Source organism: Narcine bancroftii, chromosome 4, assembly GCF_036971445.1.
Source record: "Narcine bancroftii isolate sNarBan1 chromosome 4, sNarBan1.hap1, whole genome shotgun sequence".
Taxonomy (NCBI): Eukaryota; Metazoa; Chordata; class Chondrichthyes; order Torpediniformes; family Narcinidae; genus Narcine; species Narcine bancroftii.
The window spans coordinates 71,183,665-71,204,524 of record NC_091472.1 but is presented as its reverse complement, the minus strand read 5'-3'; the positions used below and the strand labels follow the sequence as shown (position 1 = coordinate 71,204,524).

The following is a 20,860-nucleotide window of genomic DNA, read 5'->3' as shown; positions in this document are numbered from 1 at the left end:
AAAAGGTGATTTAGGAAGGCTGGAGGTGTGGGCTGAGAAATGGCTGATGGAATTGAATACAGATAAGTGTGAGGTGTTACATTTTGGAAAGGCAAATCTAAATAGGTCATATGCATTAAATGGTAGGCTACTGAGATGTGCAGAGCAACAAAGGGATTTAGGAGTGATGGTAAATAGTACCCTCAAGGCTGATACTTAGGTAGATGGTGTGTTGAAGAAGGCATTTGGAATGTTGGCCTTCATAAATCGGAGTATTGAATTCAAGAGTAGGGAGGTTATGATGAAATTGTACAAGGCATTGGTGAGGCCAAATTTGGAATACTGTGTACAGTTTTGGTCACCAAATTATAGGAAAGATATAAACAAAATAGAGAGAGTGCAGAGAAGGTTCACGAGAATGTTGACAGGATTTCAAAGTTTGAGTTACAGGGAAAGGTTGTGCAGACTGGGGTTTTTTTCTCTGGAGCGTAGAAGATTGAGAGGGGACTTGATAGAGGTGTTTAAGATTTTAAAAGGGACAGACAAACGTGGATAGGCTTTTTCAATTAAGAGTGGGGGAGATTCAAACTAGCGGGCATTGTTTAAGATTGAAGGGGGAAAATTATGGGGAACATGAGGGAAATTTCTTTACGCAAAGGGTGGTGGGGATATGGAATGAGCTTCCGACAGACGTGGTCGAGGCGGGATCATTGGTTACATTTAAGGAAAGACTGGATAGTTACATGGATAGGAGAGGACTGGAGGGGTATGGACCGGGTGCTGGTCAGTGGGACTAGGAGGGTGGGGATTTGTTACGTCATGGACTAGTAGGGCCGAACTGGCCTGTTCTGTGCTGTAAGTGGTTATATGGTTATATAGGGGAAAAATTGGTTAACAGGGTCTGCAGGAAGTGGGGGGTTGATTGGAAACAAGGGTGTGTGAGAGATAAACTGAGTGGATCAGAGCAAAATAGGAAGGAACCAAATAGGAAGTTTTCTGAAGAATTGTGTTCATAGCTGGTAAACTCTCCAGGTGGAATATGGGGTGCTAGTCTCAGCAGTTTAAGTATTGCACCCAGTTCTGGCCATGACACTTTGGGAAGAATTTGAAGATCCTTGAGAGAATGCACAGAAGATTTACCTAGAAGTCTCAAGGATGATGAATTTTAAATGCAGGTTGTGTTGGAAAAGTTATTGTAGTTCTTCTTGGAGCAAAGGAGAGTAATGGGGATTTAAAATATTATGATGGGTTAGATATACAAAGAAAGAATATATCCTTTGGCTTTTGACTGGTGGACACTGATTTAAAGTATTGGACAATTGGTGTAGGAGGATGTGAGAAGGAACTTTTTCACACATTGAGTGCTAATGACCTAGAACACAGCACCATGAAGATTGTGCTGTGTGAATGACTTGGATTGGCATTTAATACTATTCTACATACTGTATATTATTTCAGGTACACAAATTATTTCAAAAATGTGCAGTCCTACAGCAGCAACGTGAACTTGTGAGGGGAGGGAGTGGTGGCGGAGTATTCAAATGCTCAACTGAATATAATTTAACCCTTGTGCAAATCTAAATTATAAGTGCCTTCTTATACAATATTTTTAAAAATATGCTAGCCACTTATTTACATTCTGCTACTGCATCCACTCATGCAGAGTGAACCAGCGCTTATCACATAATATGAGATAATATTGAGCTGATGCTGATAAGTCCACCACTGAGGAAACAAAACTCAAACACTAGATGCCAGTGGTTACATATTTCAAATGGTCAACAAGAAGCTTTATCCTAAATAGCGAATGTTTAAAAGTAAAATAAAGGGTAGCATTAATCGGGATTTTTTTTGCTATCTGCGTAAAGTGAATATTTTTTGCAAGGAATGATGGGCATTTTTAAGGATGCAATAATGAATATGGAAGGCTAGAGTGTACATCATCAATAAATTGCTTTGTATTTTGCAGGCTATGACAGTTCTGGACTGACAATATTTTTCAAATGCTCTCAGAATGAAATAAGCGTGAACAAATTTTCCTGTTTTTTAAGCAACATTTTTCATTATCTTTTATAAGGTTTATTTTCATCCTGGTCACATTTTCAATGCTTGTGGTTGAGCTTGGGGGAAGGGAAGTTTGTTTGGAGAGAAAAGTAAGATGAAGGAAGGGATGATGCAAGTTGAGTTGACTCCAGGTTTCCCTCAGCTTTGGTGCTGTTGTGTACAGACCAGCAGCTGTGCCCTGGATGAGGACCGAGAGAGGGTTGGGCGCTTCACACAGCAGTGCGACTTGAACATCAGTCTTCCAACCCGCTTGACGTGGCAATATTTCTTAACCCTGTTTGTCAGATGATTGCTGAAGGCAGTTAAAAGTTTAATTTGCAGGGCACATTCTTTCTTTGGATACTGCATGATCTGGAAGAAAGTCTGTGAATGTCTTATGACAGTAGACTCATATGTTCCATCACTCTTAGTTTTTTTTCACCCTTGCAAGCTACGCACTTGTTGCAGAATTTCTTGTAAAAGAAGATCTTTCAAAATGTAGATTACACATAATAAAGTTTTGCGCTCATAATTAAGTATCCATTAATAAAATAAATTCAACGTGATTTTTTAAATCTTAATTTCCTCAGAAATGTCACCTTACAGACTTTGTGTTTTTTCTAATGTATATATTTACACATTTCTCTTTAATTTTAAGAATGAAAAACCAACTTTCTTGCCATTCTCTTTTTAAATTTTTTACATGGCTTAGTTCTGTAATGGGTTGGTTAGGGATGACATTGTAAGGAAATTGATTTAGTGATTGCAAAATATTCTGAAGATTACATAATGAAGCAATGATGATTGATACACTGCACATTCTGATGTGTAATGGGGAATGTGGTAGGGAAGAGTTAACTGGCCCATACCAAGAGGAATGTTTATAATCCATATATATCTTCATCCAACATAATTCAGAAAAAAATCATCTGGAGAATAAATTTCCTGAGTAATTTGCTTTCTTTGTTATATTACCTTGAGAGAGTTGGATTTTATACTTTAACACCCTTCTTGACCATGACTTTGGGATGAAGGATGGTCCCAACGTGACAAATAAGGTAAATGTGGGATCCACAGACTCTGCCACAGTTGGGGCAGAGGGCACTTGACAGAGTAAGTGAGTGGTTTAGGAGTTGATGCATTCTTGCTTTAGTGTGTTCCTGATTCAAAATTCTTTGTGCCATCTTGAATGCCTCTTCTTATTATCAGTGGTCATTGGCCGAGGTGCCCACATTGGTGGAGTTGTGGCAATTTTTCAAAATATTTTGAGAGAATCATTGAGATTTTTACTTTTGCGATTCACCAGTGGTACTCCCATACAATTATCAGCAATTCAACATCCTTGGTTTCTGCGAGAAATTTAAGAGAAGTGGTCAACCAGGAGTTGGATCTGTGACTCAATTTGACAAACACATCAGCTTCTGATCTTCCGTCATTTCTCTTGGGTGAATAGCCATTTTCATTTGTGGAGTGATTTGTCCAAATAATTCTAATAACAAAAAAAACTTTATTTTTTATAACCCAACTATCTCTTCTTAGATTTGAGACAAATGTCTGGCCAAGGATGTTTGATCAGCTGCATTTCAAAAGTTAGTTGCAAGCTAGATTTCCTTGCCCCATGCAAGTCTTTATTTCACAAGTTTTAAAAAAATGACAACAAGTGTGGTGTCATATACATTGTACAATGTACAGACACACCAAAACTCTTTCTTGCTTCAGCCAAACAGGTACTTTATTCAATAAACAACAATAGTGTACATTAAATTGAAAAAAAGATAATAAATACTTACAGTTACCATTATGTTTTTTTACATACACTCTGTGAGGTTTTTCCAGTCTGAAGAATGTCCTACATCTCGGCATTTTGGTCATTCACACACGAACGACCAAAACTCCAAATCTCCATATCTTTACGCGAATTTAGACAGCAATACCTGAAGTGCGGAAAATAAAAAGGCAGTACTTGCAATGCCACTTCATCGATGTCAACATCAATACATCCTATTCTTTAGCCTATTGTTCATAGAACGCTTGCAGTTCACTTTAGACTGCAGGCATTCTGGGAAATTTACAAAGGTCCAGCAGGTAAAATATCGGAATGGGAATGGCACCCTCATTCCCGTTCCCAGCATTTTACACAGCATGTGTTCTGGGAAAATGGGAATAATTTCCTGGAACACAGCAGCTGTGTAAAAAAAATTTACTGATTAGATTAACGAGAAGAGGTTCAAGAGCTTGATAGATCCAATTCTACTTGAAAGTTGCTAGTAAATCGGCTTCTTCCACTTATCAGGTGTTGCATTCCAGATCATTGCTTTTTAAAAATCTCTTTATTTCCCAGATGGTTATTTTTGTATTTAACCTTATCTGAATTTAGAATAGATAATGCTGGTAATACACAGCAAGTTACGTGGCATTTCTGAAGAGAAAAGCAGAGTTAACATTACAGATTGATGCATGGCTTTAGTATTTTTGGTCCTTATTTCAAATGTCTGGAATCTGGAGTGATTTGCTTTTATATTACCATTTATACATATATATATATATATATATATATATATGTATAGGCTTGCTGAGATCAAATTCTTTTCCACATTCATTGTTTAAGTTTAGTTAAGAAGTTTGTCCATCTGGCCTTTGTCCCCCATGAGGGAAGTCATATCTGAAGTTGGAATTTTGGGTCATTTTGTAACTCATTATTTGAGCACTGTTCTTTATGAGAAGCAAAATATTAATGAATTAGTGAACATGTGCCAGTGCATACACATGTTCAGAATGGAAAACATGAGAGAGACACTAGAATGTACAAGTGTAGCCTCAGCAGGATACCTGACACTTGAGTTTCCTCTGCATTTTGGCTACAGGTCTTCATTTTCTGCTTGATTTTTTTCTGACGTCAACAAAAGTGATCAGAACGAAATGAAAGGATCCCCCAATTATTTACCAGACCTTTGATGGAAGATCTGTGGAAATTTCAGAAATTGAAGTTATGCAAGACAATTTGGAAAACCACCTGCAGAACTTGACTGCTTAGAACCATGCAATCTCACAACAGACAAACAATGTAGCTGTCATCGTGCTGCCATTCACAATATAGGATTTAAGGAACTGAAGGCAACAGGAAACCCAGGGACGTGCTTCAGTGGGTTTGTCCTTTCACTGATGGATAGAGATAAAGCATGAAGGAGGGGCAATCCTCACAGTTTGGTTGTTAACAAAAAGGTAAGTGGGAAATTTGGTCTCAGAAGCTGCTCAACGTGTACCAGGAAAGGGTTCAAACATGTACTAAATTGTTTTCCATGAAGGATGATCTGTATAGCACCAAAGACAAAAATGGAAAAGGGAGCCAAGGATACTTGGTACTAACCCATGGTCACGGTATGAGAATGGGTTTTGGCTCAGTTACAATGGACCAATCAGCTAAAATGCTTGATGATACTCAGGGTTCCATCTTTGGGTCTGGTACTGGTGGGCAGAAGTATGGTATCAACAACCTTTGGTGATTTAGGCAAGAAGAGGAAGAATGACAAGATTTTTCATGAGATCACAGAAGTACCACAGCCAACAAATTGCTTCAATATCGTTGTACATGAAAGTGTTCAGCAAACTGTGCAAAGGAAAAGGATGTTGAAATCTGGGAGGAATTCAGAATGTGAAAACTGTATTAAACCTTATATAAACTGTTTATCCAAGATATTTTGTGAAACAGAATGCACAGTAATAGATTTAAATACTAAGGATTTTGTTGCCGACATCAATCTAACTGTAAGAATTACAATCAGGTTCCACATAGTCTGTACAGTGTAATTTGCATCATCACTACTGCAAGCAAAGAAAGTACTTATTGATGTAGTATCTGTCATTAGCTTTGTTTTCAGTCCATATATATATCCTGTCTGAAGCTCTATGATCCTTAGCAGCCTTTAGAAGTTGGTCAGGCACAATTTGACCATTAAACTGCCTCTGAGTACTTTCAGCTGATTTTTGTAATTGCTTCCAATGCTGTGAGGATTACTGGGAATGTCACCAAACCGTGAGGAGGCCACACTGGTCTTTTATCCTACCTCCTGCCTAAGGTGGCCCACATAGGACTCTGTTTACCCTGGCTGGCCCAGGACAAACAGATTTTGGCTCACTCCTTGTTACCATCAATCTAACTCCAGTAAGAGAAATTGTTCACAGATGCATGGTAGAAACAAATAAGAACATTTCTCTTTAAAAGAGGAAGGAAAAAGGATAAAGTAGTTAATCATATTTCAAAAGCCACTATAGAAAATCTTGAAATTGGTACTATGCCAATTCTTTGTAAGATGCTGTTATCTCGGAACATCACTTTCATTTTTAAAAGCATGAGCAGGGCTCACATTCTGAGAGTCTGGAAAGCACAACTTAGAGAAGCATACCTAGGCTCGTAGAGGCATTGAGAGCAGTTCGACTGGACATTAGGAAAAGAGGGAGTCAAGAAAATAATAGCAATATGGGGAAATAGGTTAAGGAGAATGAGAAGTCTTCATGTGGATCATGTGATTCCAGGATGGTTTGTCCCTTGTTCCAGCATTCAGTGATCTCACTAAGTAACAACAGAACATTATGAGTTTGGTGGGGTGCTGCAGGTTATTTGGCAATAATGGTATGAATAGCTGGAGGTTTTTTTATTCATTCGAGGAACGGCACGGTTGGAGTAGTGGTCACCTCAACACCTTAACAGCGCCAGCAATCAGGACCGGACCTGGTTCGAATCCCACACTGTAAGGAGTTTGTATGTTCTCCCTGTGTTTGCATGGGTTTTCTCCAGAAGCTGTAGTTTCCTCCCATCCTTCAAAAAGGGATATAGGTTAATGGATACAAAATGGATGGCACAGACTCGTGGGGCCGAATTGGCCTGTTACAGTACTGTATGCCTAATTTAATTTAACATAGGCTTTCCAGACAGAGCTGGCATTTAATTGTTCATCCCTAATTGGACTTGAGAGGTGATAGTGAGCCATTTTGTGGTATGGGTGTACTCACAATGCTGTTAAAGAGGAATTTTGACCCAGCAAAAGTGAAGGAATGGTGAAATATTTCCAAGTCAGGGTGGTGTGTGGATTGGAGGGCAACCTGCAAGTGGTGGTGTCCCCATGCTTTTGCTGCCCTTATCCTTCCAGCAGCTAGACATCATGGTTTTGGAAGGTGATGTCTTGGAGTAATGTTGCTGCCAGTAGCTAGTGATGTGGGCAAGTAGAGGTTCCATAAACCTGTAACAGGGAGTTTGAAAATAAGTAAAAGAGCACATAAGCAGTAAACCAAGGCTGGGGGAAGAAAATAAAAACATTTTTTTGTGGGCATGAAATGTGCTGCCGGCAACAGTGGTGGAGGCACATACAATGGAATATTTTAAGAGACTATTACATAGGTATGTGGAATGGAGAAAGATGTAGGGTTATACAGTATGGAGATTCTAGGCAGTTGGTAGAGTAGGTCATTATGTTGGCACAACACGGTGGGCTGTAGATTTCTATATTCTATGTTCAGCAATACTTAATATATAAACCTCTGTGAAAGAAGCATAGAAAATTAGGTTTGAAGTGTTGATATTGTAGCTATCACTTGAGACATGACTAGAAGTGTCAGAGGGAACTCAACACTCCTGGGAACAGGATTTATAACTGAAGTGCACGTTTTGAAGCATGGGGTCCAAATGGAATGGTGGTCATGTTTCAATTATAGCTGTGACTAGGATAAAATGCTAGAAAAAAAAACATAAAAGAGGCCATGTGAGTGGAACTAAAGACCATGAAAATGTCAAATCCATCATAATGCCCCAGAGAGTCGAAATAGGAAGGCATACAGTTTCTGGAGATAGTGAGGGCTCAGAACAAATACAGTTCTACAATGAAAATCCTTACTTGCAGGTCTGGATACTCCTCTCTCCAAACATTGAGGAGCATTGAGTGTATGATACTATTAAAGGGAAGCTTTGGAAACCTACAGAGGGCTTAGAAAAGTGTGCAGTGCTGTGTTGGAATTAAAGGGTAAATTAGGAAGCACAGAAAATGCATGGAAAAATATAGTTGAGAAAGAGCAAAAGATTTATTTTAAACAGATAAAGAGCAATTCTAGGCTTATTAGTGACTTCACCCATAGGTCTATATAGCCTATAGGTGAAGTGCAAGGATATAACTAAATGAATACCATGATTTTGTTGTGAATGAATATCGAAGTTGCAATTGGAAAACTTGCAAAATGTTAAAAAGTTGAAAACTGAAAGGAAATAATTAGGGATCTTGCATCTCCAAAAGTAGATAAATCATTTGCACATTTAAAATAGCATGTTGATTATCAGTCTTGGAGAGCATGTCCCATGTCCATTGATCGGGACGATGATTAAAGAGTCATGTGGAATAATTTCCCAAATATCCGAAGAACTCCTAGAGCTTATCATAGAACTTGATAAACGATGATTATTCCTTGGCTTGAGTTAAATGCAAGGGGCTGGTCACCACATGACAGGAAGCATGTAAAGGATGAAAGAGTTATAGAGAAGATCTGAGGGATGGAGAAGTTTCGTTTTGAGAAAAGAGAGGCTTATATTTTGGAAATAGAGTGCCAAGGGGAGACTGAACTTTCTGAGACAGCCTACAGTTTAGTGTCTCCATTTCACGAACATCAGGCTATTTATTGTGTCACTATATAGAGCCTCACGGACCCGTCCCCTGAAACCCTCTGGGATCAGTTGAAGACTACCAGACTGCAATCCACTGAAGAGATACTGGGCTTCTCCTCCAGGAAAAACAAGGACTGGTTCGACAAAAACAGCCAGAAAATCCAGGAGCTGCTGGCAAAGAAGCGAGCTGCCCACCAGGCTCACCTTACAAAGCCGTCCTGTCCAGAGAAGAAACAAGCCTTCCATCGTGCATGCAGCTATCTTCAGCGCAAACTCCGGGATATCCAAAATGAGTGGTGGACTAGCCTCGCCAAACGAACCCAGCTCAGCGCGGACATTGGCGACTTCAGGGGTTTCTACGAGGCTCTAAAGGCTGTGTACGGCCCCTCACCCCAAGTCCAAAGCCCGCTGCGCAGCTCAGACGGCAAAGTCCTCCTCAGCGACAAGATCTCCATCCTCAACCGATGGTCAGAACACTTCCAATCTCTTTTCAGTGCCAACCGCTCAGTCCAAGATTCCGCCCTGCTCCAGCTCCCTCAACAGCCCCTAAGGCTAGAGCTGGATGAGGTCCTCACCCAGGATGAGACATATAAGGCAATCGAACAACTGAAAAGTGGCAAAGCAGCAGGTATGGATGGAATCCCCCCAGAGGTCTGGAAGGCTGGCGGCAAAACTCTGCATGCCAAACTGCATGAGTTTTTCAAGCTTTGTTGGTACCAAGGAAAACTGCCTCAGGACATTCGTGATGCCACCATCATCCCCCTGTACAAAAACAAAGGCGTGAAATCAGACTGCTCAAACTACAGGGGAATCACGCTGCTCTCCATTGCAGGCAAAATCTTCGCTAGGATTCTACTAAATAGAATAATACCTAGTGTCGCCGAGAATATTCTCCCAGAATCACAGTGCGGCTTTCGCGCAAACAGAGGAACTACTGACATGGTCTTTGCCCTCAGACAGCTCCAAGAAAAGTGCAGAGAACAAAACAAAGGACTCTACATCACCTTTGTTGACCTCACCAAAGCCTTAGACACCGTGAGCAGGAAAGGGTTTTGGCAAATACTAGAGCGCATCGGATGTCCCCCAAAGTTCCTCAACATGATTATCCAACTGCACGAAAACCAACAAGGTCGGGTCAGATACAGCAATGAGCTCTCTGAACCCTTCTCCATTAACAATGGCGTGAAGCAAGGCTGTGTTCTCGCACCAACCCTCTTTTCAATCTTCTTCAGCATGATGCTGAACCAAGCCATGAAAGACCTCAACAATGAAGACGCTGTTTACATTCGGTACCGCACGGATGGCAGTCTCTTCAATCTGAGGCGCCTGCAAGCTCACACCAAGACACAAGAGAAACTTGTCCGTGAACTACTCTTTGCAGACGATGCCGCTTTAGTTGCCCATTCAGAGCCAGCTCTTCAGCGCTTGACGTCCTGCTTTGCGGAAACTGCCAAAATGTTTGGCCTGGAAGTCAGCCTGAAGAAAACTGAGGTCCTCCATCAGCCCCCCCCCCCCCCCACATCTCCATTGGGCACACAAAACTCAAAACGGTCAACCAGTTTACCTATCTCGGCTGCACCATTTCAACAGATGCAAGGATCGACAATGAGATAGACAACAGACTCGCCAAGGCAAATAGCGCCTTTGGAAGACTACACAAAAGAGTCTGGAAAAACAACCAACTGAAAAACCTCACAAAGATAAGCGTATACAGAGCCGTTGTCATACCCACACTCCTGTTCGGCTCCGAATCATGGGTCCTCTACCGGCATCACCTACGGCTCCTAGAACGCTTCCACCAGCGTTGTCTCCGCTCCATCCTCAACATCCATTGGAGCGCTTTCATCCCTAACGTCGAAGTACTCGAGATGGCAGAGGTCGACAGCATCGAGTCCACGCTGCTGAAGATCCAGCTGCGCTGGGTGGGTCACGTCTCCAGAATGGAGGACCATCGCCTTCCCAAGATCGTGTTATATGGCGAGCTCTCCACTGGCCACCGTGACAGAGGTGCACCAAAGAAAAGGTACAAGGACTGCCTAAAGAAATCTCTTGGTGCCTGCCACATTGACCACCGCCAGTGGGCTAATATCGCCTCAAACCGTGCATCTTGGCACCTCACAGTTTGGCGAGCAGCAACCTCCTTTGAAGAAGACCGCAGAGCCCACCTCACTGACAAAAGGCAAAGGAGGAAAAACCCAACACCCAACCCCAACCAACCAATTTTCCCCTGCAGCCGCTGCAACCGTGTCTGCCTGTCCCGCATCGGACTTGTCAGCCACAAACGAGCCTGCAGCTGACGTGGACTTTTTACCCCCTCCATAAATCTTCGTCCGCGAAGCCAAGCCAAAGATATAGAGCAAATTATATGCATTGATGGCCAGTATCCTGGCAGCAATCATGATATCTTCCTTGGCAGCCGTCTACTGGAAAAATACTCCATAATATGCACTCCATAACATTTTAGTTTCATCATGACAAATTAATACCCAGATCAAAACTTGGAAGTTATAGGGGAATAAGTAGCATTTTGCTTCTAACAAAAATGCTTTAACTCTGTACTCATTTCCCGTGCAACTGGTATTGCCTGTTGTTAAACTTGTCAATGACTATCTAACTCTACTTAGTACCATTGTATATCACGTTAGGAAGAGTGTGCAACTCCTGCGGGTATCTGTCTGGTTGAAATTAGAAAGGGGATAAAAAGAGTAGCAGTGACTTGTGCTGACAACTATTTCATTGGTGTGAATTCTCACCGCTTGAATGACAAACATGCCTGACTAGTTGCGGGACATTTTGTTTCAGCTCTGCAGCCCCTGCTGAGCATATTCTCCTGGAATGTGGAGAGCGAGATGCAGAATGGAGCACGCAGCTAATTGCAAGGTTTTGGATTCCTTTCCAAATTTTTGTTCCCTTCCTTTCTCAATTACTCACTTTTTGCTGGCGTGTGGAGAGAGTGGCTGGTGAGGGGCAGAGATAGATGGGTGTGATGTACAGTCAGCCAGGCTTCAACAATAGAAAGCCAGAAGGCAAGTTGGAAGAGGTCCAGGGTAACACACTGCCAGTGTGCTACATAACAATAAATCTCCAAAGGGATCCACTGGTTCTTAGCAAGAAAATTTGATAGGGTAGTGAAGGGACTCCAAGTAGAGGACTAATTAGATGTCCACCTTTGTTCATTCTATGAGGATATCCAGTATGAGATAGCACATGTGAAAATGGACCCCTCATCAGTATCCTCTCGTGGATGGCTCTTTGTGGTTGACTGAGGACCAGAGAAGTGGCAAAGAACCAGACCAGAGAAAGCAGAGGCATTCTCTCCAAAATAAGCTGTGAGTTTGTCTACTTGGAGTTTAGAAATAGATGTACACAGTTCATCCTGGTTAATATAAACCTATTCTCTGTTAGAAAGGTTGAAGTAAAGCTAGCGCCAATGTTCAGACTTTGAGGGAAATATGAACAAAAGCTGGAAATATTCAATGGGTCGGCAGCATCTGTAGACGGAGTTAATGTTTCAGGCTAATGGCCTCACCTTGGGTTAATAGATTTAAATTAAAAATGCAGGATCCAGATGTTGGTGGGTAAATAGTCTTATCTGTCCTCTGAGGAAAATTAGGGATGACTAAAATTTCAGTTGACAAAACACACAAATGCTGGAGAAACTCGGCAGGTCAAACAATGCCTTTATGTAGCAAAGGTGAAGATACATCACCAATTGCTGAGTATCTCCAGCATTTGTGTGTTTTTTCACTTAACCATGATATCAACAGAATCCTGTATTTTACCCCCAAAATCTCAGTTAAAATTATTTGCACAATCAGGGAGTACAAATTTGGAAAATCAAAAATAGTATTCCCCTACCCTGTATTGCCATTTTTCATTTGGCCACTTTGAACACCTTTCTCTAAAGTCGTCAAGATTCTGTGAAACTTATCATTTTGCCTATGACAAGAGGAACTCACTTCATGTGATAAAGTGACAGCAGCACATCTTCACTCCACGATGCCGCTGCAGACCAAAGTGAGCAGATGGAAAATGTATCTTTGTTTCTTTCGCAGCTGCCCGTCTTAAACCCTCTGCTGATCCTTTTCCAGTTTAATCTGGTTTGGAGTGGACCTAAAGAACAGGATTTTAAAGTACTGAGGAGTTTGTTAATGATGCGATATCTCTCAAGGCAGTCCTTAATACTGCCCACTCCAGTGTGGGCACACTTTGGCTAATGGGTGCAAAATGTCTGCTGGAACAGAAGCTAAGTTCAAAGTAATTGGCAACATTTACTCAGTTCATTTGGGGAGGTAACACAAGATTACAAATCTGGACTCTACATAAATGGGAAGAAATTGATTTTTTTTCAATGTATGTTCAAAATATTTTTTAAATATATAAATTCTTAATTAATATTTCACACTGAAAGTGTTAGAATTTTGCACAAAGCCTTGGGAATTGAGTGTGAAAATGTTATGATTCAAGATTGGATGCCACAGGCACAAAGAGGTGCAGCTAATAGAGCTGCCTCGCAGGCCCAGCAACCTGAGGAGGGTCTGTGTGGAGTTTGCTCGTTTTCCTTGTGGTCCTGTGGGTTTCCTCTCACATTCCAAAGACATGCTGATTGCTACATTAATTGGCCAATTGTAAATGATTTGTGTAGGTGAATAGTGGAATTTGGGGATAGTTGATGGTAATGAGGGGAACACAGTTTGGCATCACTGCAGAATGAGTGCAAGTGGGTGCTTGATGTTCAGCGTGGCTCTGTTTCTGAGCCGTACGACTCCAAGATCAGGCCACTGTTGCTGAATGGTGGAAAGGCTCAAGATACCACATGGTTTCTTCCTGCTCCTGTATTCCCTGTCCAGCTTATTTTTCATTAATTTATTGATTGCTCAAGCTCTTGAGGATGAACTGGTTTCTTTAGAATTTTCATTGTGTTTGCAGCTATTTCTTCCAATTATAATGTGACATATTTACCTTGTGCATGAAATTAGTCGTCATTAAGATATGTATTATCTTTGTGCATTTTCCTTTTATTCTAAGTTTGGTGCCTCAAGGATCATATTTTAAGAGCAATGAATTTTTTTTTAAATAAGAGCAGAATCCTTTCCAACTGCAGGAACAAAAACTACAGCCAATTTACTCCCGCTGCCAACATTTGCAATCAAAATGTCCTGAGATTTAGGTGGATGTTTGTGGGATCACCCCATATTTCCATACGTGGCTCCTCCATACCACTCCCAGTTCTAAAGAGAAATAGATCCATTTGTGCCCCAATCTAGAATTAAATGTACAAACTAATGTTGTGAAGAACCTTTGATGAGAAAGAATAAATTGGGGTAAATTATATTGCAGTGAATGTTCTTTGAGACCTCATACGTGTGACAGAGTGGAGTTCCCAGCAAAATCACGAAGTGTTGGTTCTAGTTGTTTCTCGCTCCTCTGAAATTCCCATCTTTTGTTTCCTAGTCATGATTTTTGCAGTGCACTCCTCCTGGTAGCAGCATTATTTCATTTACCTAGCCTACGTACTGCCTGAATGGGTTGTCACTGGCACAACAGGTGGAGTTGCTGCCAGTGACTGGATTCAACCTTGACCTCTGCTCCTCTCTGTGGGAATTTACATTTTCTTCCTGTGTCTGTGTGGATTTCCTCTGGGTCCTCCAGTTTTCTCCCACATCACAAAAGGATATATGGGTCATTCGGTGAATCGGCCACTGTAAAAATTGCCCTGAAAATCTAAGCAGGTAATGGGAATGTGGAGAGAAGAGAAGTTTCAGGAGAATGGGTTTACTCTGAAAACCAGCATAAACTCAATGTTATAAGGAAATGATGGCAATGAAATAGGAGTCAACATTGGCATAGACAAAACTGCAAATCTGAACTCTGCAGATGCTAGAATCTTAAGCAAACACAGGTTACCTGGAGGGAGGCAGGAGATCAGGCAAATTCCATGAAGAGAAATGAATAGTCAACATTTTGGGCAGGACACTTTAGAAAGACTAAGATGGGAAGGTGCCGGGAAGGGGCCAAGAAGTAATTGGATACTGGACAGATGGAAGAGATAGAGAGGGGAGACAGGTAGGAGAGGAGACCACAGGTGGCGAGGGGGGGGAAATGTTCAGGGAAAAGCAAAGACTGGAATGGGCTAGGAAAATGGACAAATGGAAACAGTGGAACAGGAAGAGGGTGGGAATTATCCAGAATCAGAAAACTCAATGTGGGTCTTCCAGGGAGAATATGAGGTGCATTTTGCTCAGTAACAGATAGGTCTGTGTTGGAATGGTAAGGGGAATTAAAAAAGGCTGGCAACCTGAAAAATTTGAATTCTGGCCCAACTTCCCTCACAGAGGAGTCAGGGATGCATGATCTGGCTAAACTCTAAACTCTGCCCAGACCTGTCACCCCTCCCCCTATATCCTAACTCAACTCACTCCCCCCTTCAACCCCACCTCCCGGTAACCTTGGCACTGTTTCTAGGCCGCTTCCTGCACAGTATGACCACTGAGTGGGAGAAAATGAAAGGCATGTCTGATATATAAACCTTTATGTACATGTGCTATTGGCATGGACCAGTATCCTCAAGAATCAAATTGGAAATTTGGGCATGTTGTGGTGTTTTCTTTTCCCTGCTAGAAAGAAGAGACTGAGGTGTGTGGAGGTTCAGAATGAGCATTCTTTAGTCTTCAATCACAAACGCTGTTCTGCAATCTCATTGATAAACAGCAAAGCATTAGAAATCACTTATTCTACATCGCATATTTAAAATCATTCTAGTTCATAAATACCTGCATTCACTACCATCTCTATAATTTTTCTACCTGTGCAGATGGCTTTAACATAATAATAGGCTAATCTATATCTTCATTTCATTAAAGTAATCAACAGTAAAAAAAATCTTCAATATAAGCAACTTCACACAGTGCCCGTGATAAAATGTATATAATGCACATGAATATCATTTGACTCATTGGGTTTAATGAAGGAGATTGTGGAAAGTAGGGAAAGTCTTCTGGAGAATGGCGATGTTTGGGAGATGGCAATGAGGCATAGCCCATATTTCTCATCTGCCCAGGTATAGAGCATTACTTGCGAGTGCATTAATTTGTAAATTACCAAAAATAGGCCTCAAGAGTTCTGTCCATACTATAGGTAGGGTTTCCATTCACTCAGGGACTTCAAGTGCCCTCAATTCTTTGATTTTAAATTTTCTTCCTCTTGAAGACCACAACCACAGTCTCACTTGGTACCATAATCACCATCCTTCAAGAGACTGAATGACAAATGCTTCTCATCTATTATGTGCATTACTTACGCCAACATCCACCTTGAGACAGGCACACTGCTAGTAGGAGTCAATGAATATCATCGGACTGGAAACTCTAATTCTGATGAAGAGTCTTTGACTTGAAACAGTGACTCTGTTTTGCGATCCACAGATGCTGAATGACCTGCTGAGTGTTTCTAGCAGCTTTTAATTCAGATTTCCAACATCTGGAGCTGTTGAATTTTCCGATTAGCAATGGATGTTCCAAGAGCACAAAATCTAAGCATGTCAAGCAGTTACTGCTTTCTAACTCTGCTGTGATCAAGAATCTGACCAACTGTTGTCCGGTTTGTGTGGCCAGTACTGTGCCAGGCTATGTTACCTTTATCCTACAGGCCAGAAAAATTTTTGCAGCCCTATCAAAGCTGAATTTTCATTAATATTTTATTTGAATGGAGCTTTGACCCTATTCTTCAAACATTTTGATAATTTCATTGAATATAACTAATGATATATTTTGTTGCAGAACTTTTACCAAATTATATAAAAAATAAATTTTGTGATTTTTTTTTATATCAGACTCTTGAAAGGAAATAAATGATTGCTACTTAAAATTTAGTCATGGACAAAATTGGATTCACCATTTATTCATATTCCTTGCAGAGTGAACTTCCAGAATTGCCGAGCGTCCAAATCAGAAACCATCCCAAGAGTAAACTAAAGAAAGTGCATGAAGAATCTGAGCAAGTTTTTCCCAAGGTTGGTGCCAAACCCACAGGCCCACTGCTTCTGTTTAGCAGTGTTTCTCAGCAGTAGCTACACCCAGCGTTAGAAGTAATACTCCTTTTCCTCTCTGGCTAATTAATTGTTGACACCTAAAGTGAGCAGGTGCTAGAAACTCTACTTGCCATGCTTTTTACAACTTGCAGGAGGGAGGTGGATGCTCATTGTGAATAAGGGAAAACTAATGTTAGGCATTCCTGTCTGCATTCGTGATATAAAGACCATTAACACATTGCATTCTCACCTAAAGTAATACATTTGCAAAACCCAAAAGCAAACAAAATATATCTGAAGGGTGATGAAAAATCACCATCTTGAGCAGTTATCGGCATCGTTGAACTAAATAGGCATTCTGGGATGGATGGATTTATTTGAGAATACTTTCTCACATGCTGCTGTCAAAGTCAACTCATTTCTACAGAAGCAAGGTTACATTGGAGCCTGTTGAGGAGTCGGTAAACAAATTGTAGGCCTGGCTGTCAGCACAACTGGAAGAAGCATTGCTCACAGCATTAGCATTGACAACTGAGAAGTCAGGCTGGATAGGTTTCATAATAAATATATGCAGTAAAGCTTTATAAGGGCACAAGGCCAGAATCACCTGTCAAAAAAAATCCAAGCCAGCATTTTTCAGATGCCTTTGCAATAAGCAAAAGATGGAAACAGCAAAAGAAGACATTTCATTAGTTCCATAGCTGGGTGTTCAACTGATGGTGGGAAGGCAGCTTACAGTTCAAGTTTCGTCTGTCAAGTGCTCGTGTCCATTTTGTGCATTTCTTTCACTAAAACCAAAACTGCAATATATATGAAACTGAAAAAGTAGCTACCAGTCCAAGATCTTTAGAAAGATGTTGTCTAGCCTATTGAGTAGTTATTGGATTTTTCATTATATTTCAGTTTTCCAGAATCTGCAGTATTTATTTTCACTTTAAATGGCAATTTTCTGTCATTTTCTCCCATGGTATCATAAACAAAAGGGCAAAGTTTTAACGTGAGAGGTAAGAGATTTAAAAGGGATCTTTGGGATAAGTTGTTTTATACAGAGAGTGGTTGATATCTGGAGCTTGCTTCCAGAGCAGGTACTGGAAGCAAATACTTAAATAGTCAAGGCATTTGAAGGTACAGCCTTCATAAATGAAAATGGAATTAGCGTAGATCAGTGGTTTTCAAATTTTTTCTTTCCACTCACATACCACTTTAAATCATCCCTATGTCATCGGTGCTCTGTGATTGGTAAGCGATGACTTAAAGTGGTATGTGAGTGGGAAAGGAAGGTTGAGAACCACTGCTCAAGATCCAATTGTTACTGAAATATTTTGCTGAGAAAATTGTCATTGGCCCATTTCCTTTGGAGTTATGAAACAGTACACATAACGAGTCAATTAGGTACAATTAAAACAGTGGTTTTAAAACTCTCTTCTTTCCACTCACATACCACCTTAAGCAATCCCTTGCTAATCACAGAGCACCTATGGCATTGAGATTACTTAAGATGGTATGTGAGTGAAAAGAAAAAGTTTGAAAATCGCTGGTGTAGATGGACAAAAGGTCTGCATGGACATGTTAAGCTGAAGGGCCCATGTCTATGCTGTATGGTTCGATGACAATAAAGCTGCAACATCTGCAAGAACTGTCACTGTTCTGATGTAATAATATCAAACATGGTGTATCTCATGCAAACACACCATACCGGTACAATGTTGTTTTAATTTGGTACTAGCTGTATTTTTTTAGGATGCCAATATTTGTACTTCAGAGACAATATGTTTATGGAGGAGTTGATCAAATTGAAGACAAATTGTTTCCAACCACGACATATAGTGAATATTTGGTATAATTGTAATTTAATTATAGGGTTTAAAGGGATGATTTCAATAAGATCACCAATATATCAGAATAAATTAATTCCTTTTTCATTGAATAGTCCTTATTTAAAGGATTGGAAAAATAAAGGAATAGTTAATGTTATAGATTGTTTTGAAGCAGGGAAGTTTTGTTCATTTAATAGATTACAAGAGAAATATGGTATTGTGTCAAATTCTTTGTTTGATTATTATCAATTTTGAGATTTTTAAAAAAGTGTTATGGTAAGGAAATAAATTTGCCAGGTCAAATGAAATTTGAATTATTGATTGAAGATAAAAGTGGAAAAGGTTTTATTTCGATATGTATAGATTGTTGCAGGAAAAAAATGGAAAATGTGGATATGTATAAGGTTAAAGAGAAATGGGAAAAAGATTTAAATATTGTTTTGGCAGGGGAGGAATGGTCACAAATGTGTGTTGATAGTGTTACAAAGTTAATTAATGTGAGATATAATATGGTTAATTATAATTTTTTGCATCAATTATATTTAACTCCTGAGAAATTGAAAAGATGTGGATTTAGTATAACAGATTTATGTTTTAGATGTAGAGAGCAGAAAGGTACTTCTGTACATTCAGTTAGGTCGTGTAAGAAAATTAAATATTTTTGGGAGGAAATTATAAAATTTTTGAGAGATTTGTTTAAAATGGATATTCAATTGGATCCAAAGTTATGTTTATTGGGTTATGATAAGGTTCCATTTGTTGATTCAAGAATGCCTAAACCATATTTAGCTTTTTTTAAAGTTAGCCTTAGCAGTAGCAAGAAAATGTATAGCTGTTACATGGAAGAATGATGGACAACTAAATTTGCGAAGATGGCAGAATGAATTACAGTTCTTGTTTGTATTTAGAAAAGTTAACAGAGAATGTGAAAAATAATTATTCTGTTTTTTATTGATATGTGGGGATTATATTTGAAATATATGGCTATAGAAATAAAATAATTGTAATAAGTTTTGGACACCAATCAGGGAATACTGGTTTTTGCTGTAAGTTTTTTGGGGAGGGGGGAATTGGGGGAAGTTTTTTTTTGGATTTTTAGTGGAGTTTTTTATGTTATGGGGGAGGGGGAGGGGTTATAGTTATTTTATGGGTTTTTTGTGTGTAATTTGAAAAGTTAAATAAAATTTTCAAAAAAAAATTGTTTCCAACCATATGTACAAGGCCTTTCTGACCTCCCAAAAGCCTTCACCTCAGCTACACAAAAGTTGTGAAGAATTCTTTGTATATCTGAACACCCTCAGAAATTCAGTATGTCTGCTATGTAATGACATTCTGTCAGAAAATACACCAAAGACCTTACCCTAGCGTAAACTGGGATCAAACAAGGAAGTTCATTGCACCAACACTCCTCTCAACTGTCCCTGCTGCAAAGATACATCTCACTACCAACAAACTTCCCACTGAAACAAAGTAATCTCTTTATTTCTGCTGAATTCTAAAATGGTCACATTCCTTAGGTTTACTGTTTTTCTGGCAAATGTATAAAGATTTTCCTTAGATTTAATACTGTCTTTAAATTTTCCTGCAGTCCATGAATAGACTGCTTTTCCTTGGTACCATTGTGCCTTAAAGGAATGTGTATTTGTTGTGAATCATGCATTATTTGTTTGAATGTTAGTTATTATCTGTGCACTGTCGTATGCTTTAATGCGTCACCGCCAACCTGCCTCCCCTCTAATTCCAGTTTCCTTTTTCACATTGAATACCATCACTTTCAAACTTAATGTAAAATTCTCTATTATTTCATAGTCATCCTTTGAGCTTTTTTGCAATAATGTCATGGAAACTTCAATTATCTGGCCTTTCTCACATAACTAGATCCAGAGTAGCCTATTTCCTGGTCAGTTCCTCAACATACTGCATGCTCAGTACTAATTGCAGTCCCTCATGTTTGCTGTATTATCTCTAATGTTTTTTTAGACTGTAATCTAAAATCACTGAAAAAATTAAAATAATTGCTGCACTGGGTGCCTTTTTAGACTGCGAGTACCTGAGTGCAATAGTCCTGGTGGTTGGACGTGCAGTAGAATGAATGACTGACAACAAATTTTTCTGTTACAATTTACACTGTAGGCTTCCTCCAAAAAGTTGTAACAGGCCTACAGGATAAATCGGGTGCAGAAATTGACTCAAAATTCCTGCACCTTCCTTTTTAGACTGCCCGTGTAGCAGCAAAATTCCTTGATTGTACCGTTACATGACTGCAGTCTAAAAACCCCTTCTGTTAGATCATCTTTAATTTCATTATTTACACACAACCCTACATCAGAATTCGTATTCTAAGGG

General features: G+C 39.9%; 1 protein-coding gene across 10 annotated transcripts in view; it reads left to right on the top strand.

Annotated features, from left to right (window-relative positions):
• The window catches only part of LOC138760671 (uncharacterized), a 202,480-nt gene that overhangs the window by 69,068 nt on the left and 112,552 nt on the right, over nt 1–20,860 (top strand). For 9 of the 10 annotated variants that reach the window (XM_069931584.1, XM_069931582.1, XM_069931580.1 and 6 more), the window contains one exon: nt 16,584–16,679. In XM_069931584.1, coding sequence (XP_069787685.1) covers nt 16,584–16,679 — 96 coding nt within the window. Of the gene's footprint in view, nt 1–16,583; nt 16,680–17,600; nt 17,702–20,860 lie in introns of all 10 variants that reach the window. The other variant, XM_069931588.1, reaches the window with a different exon arrangement.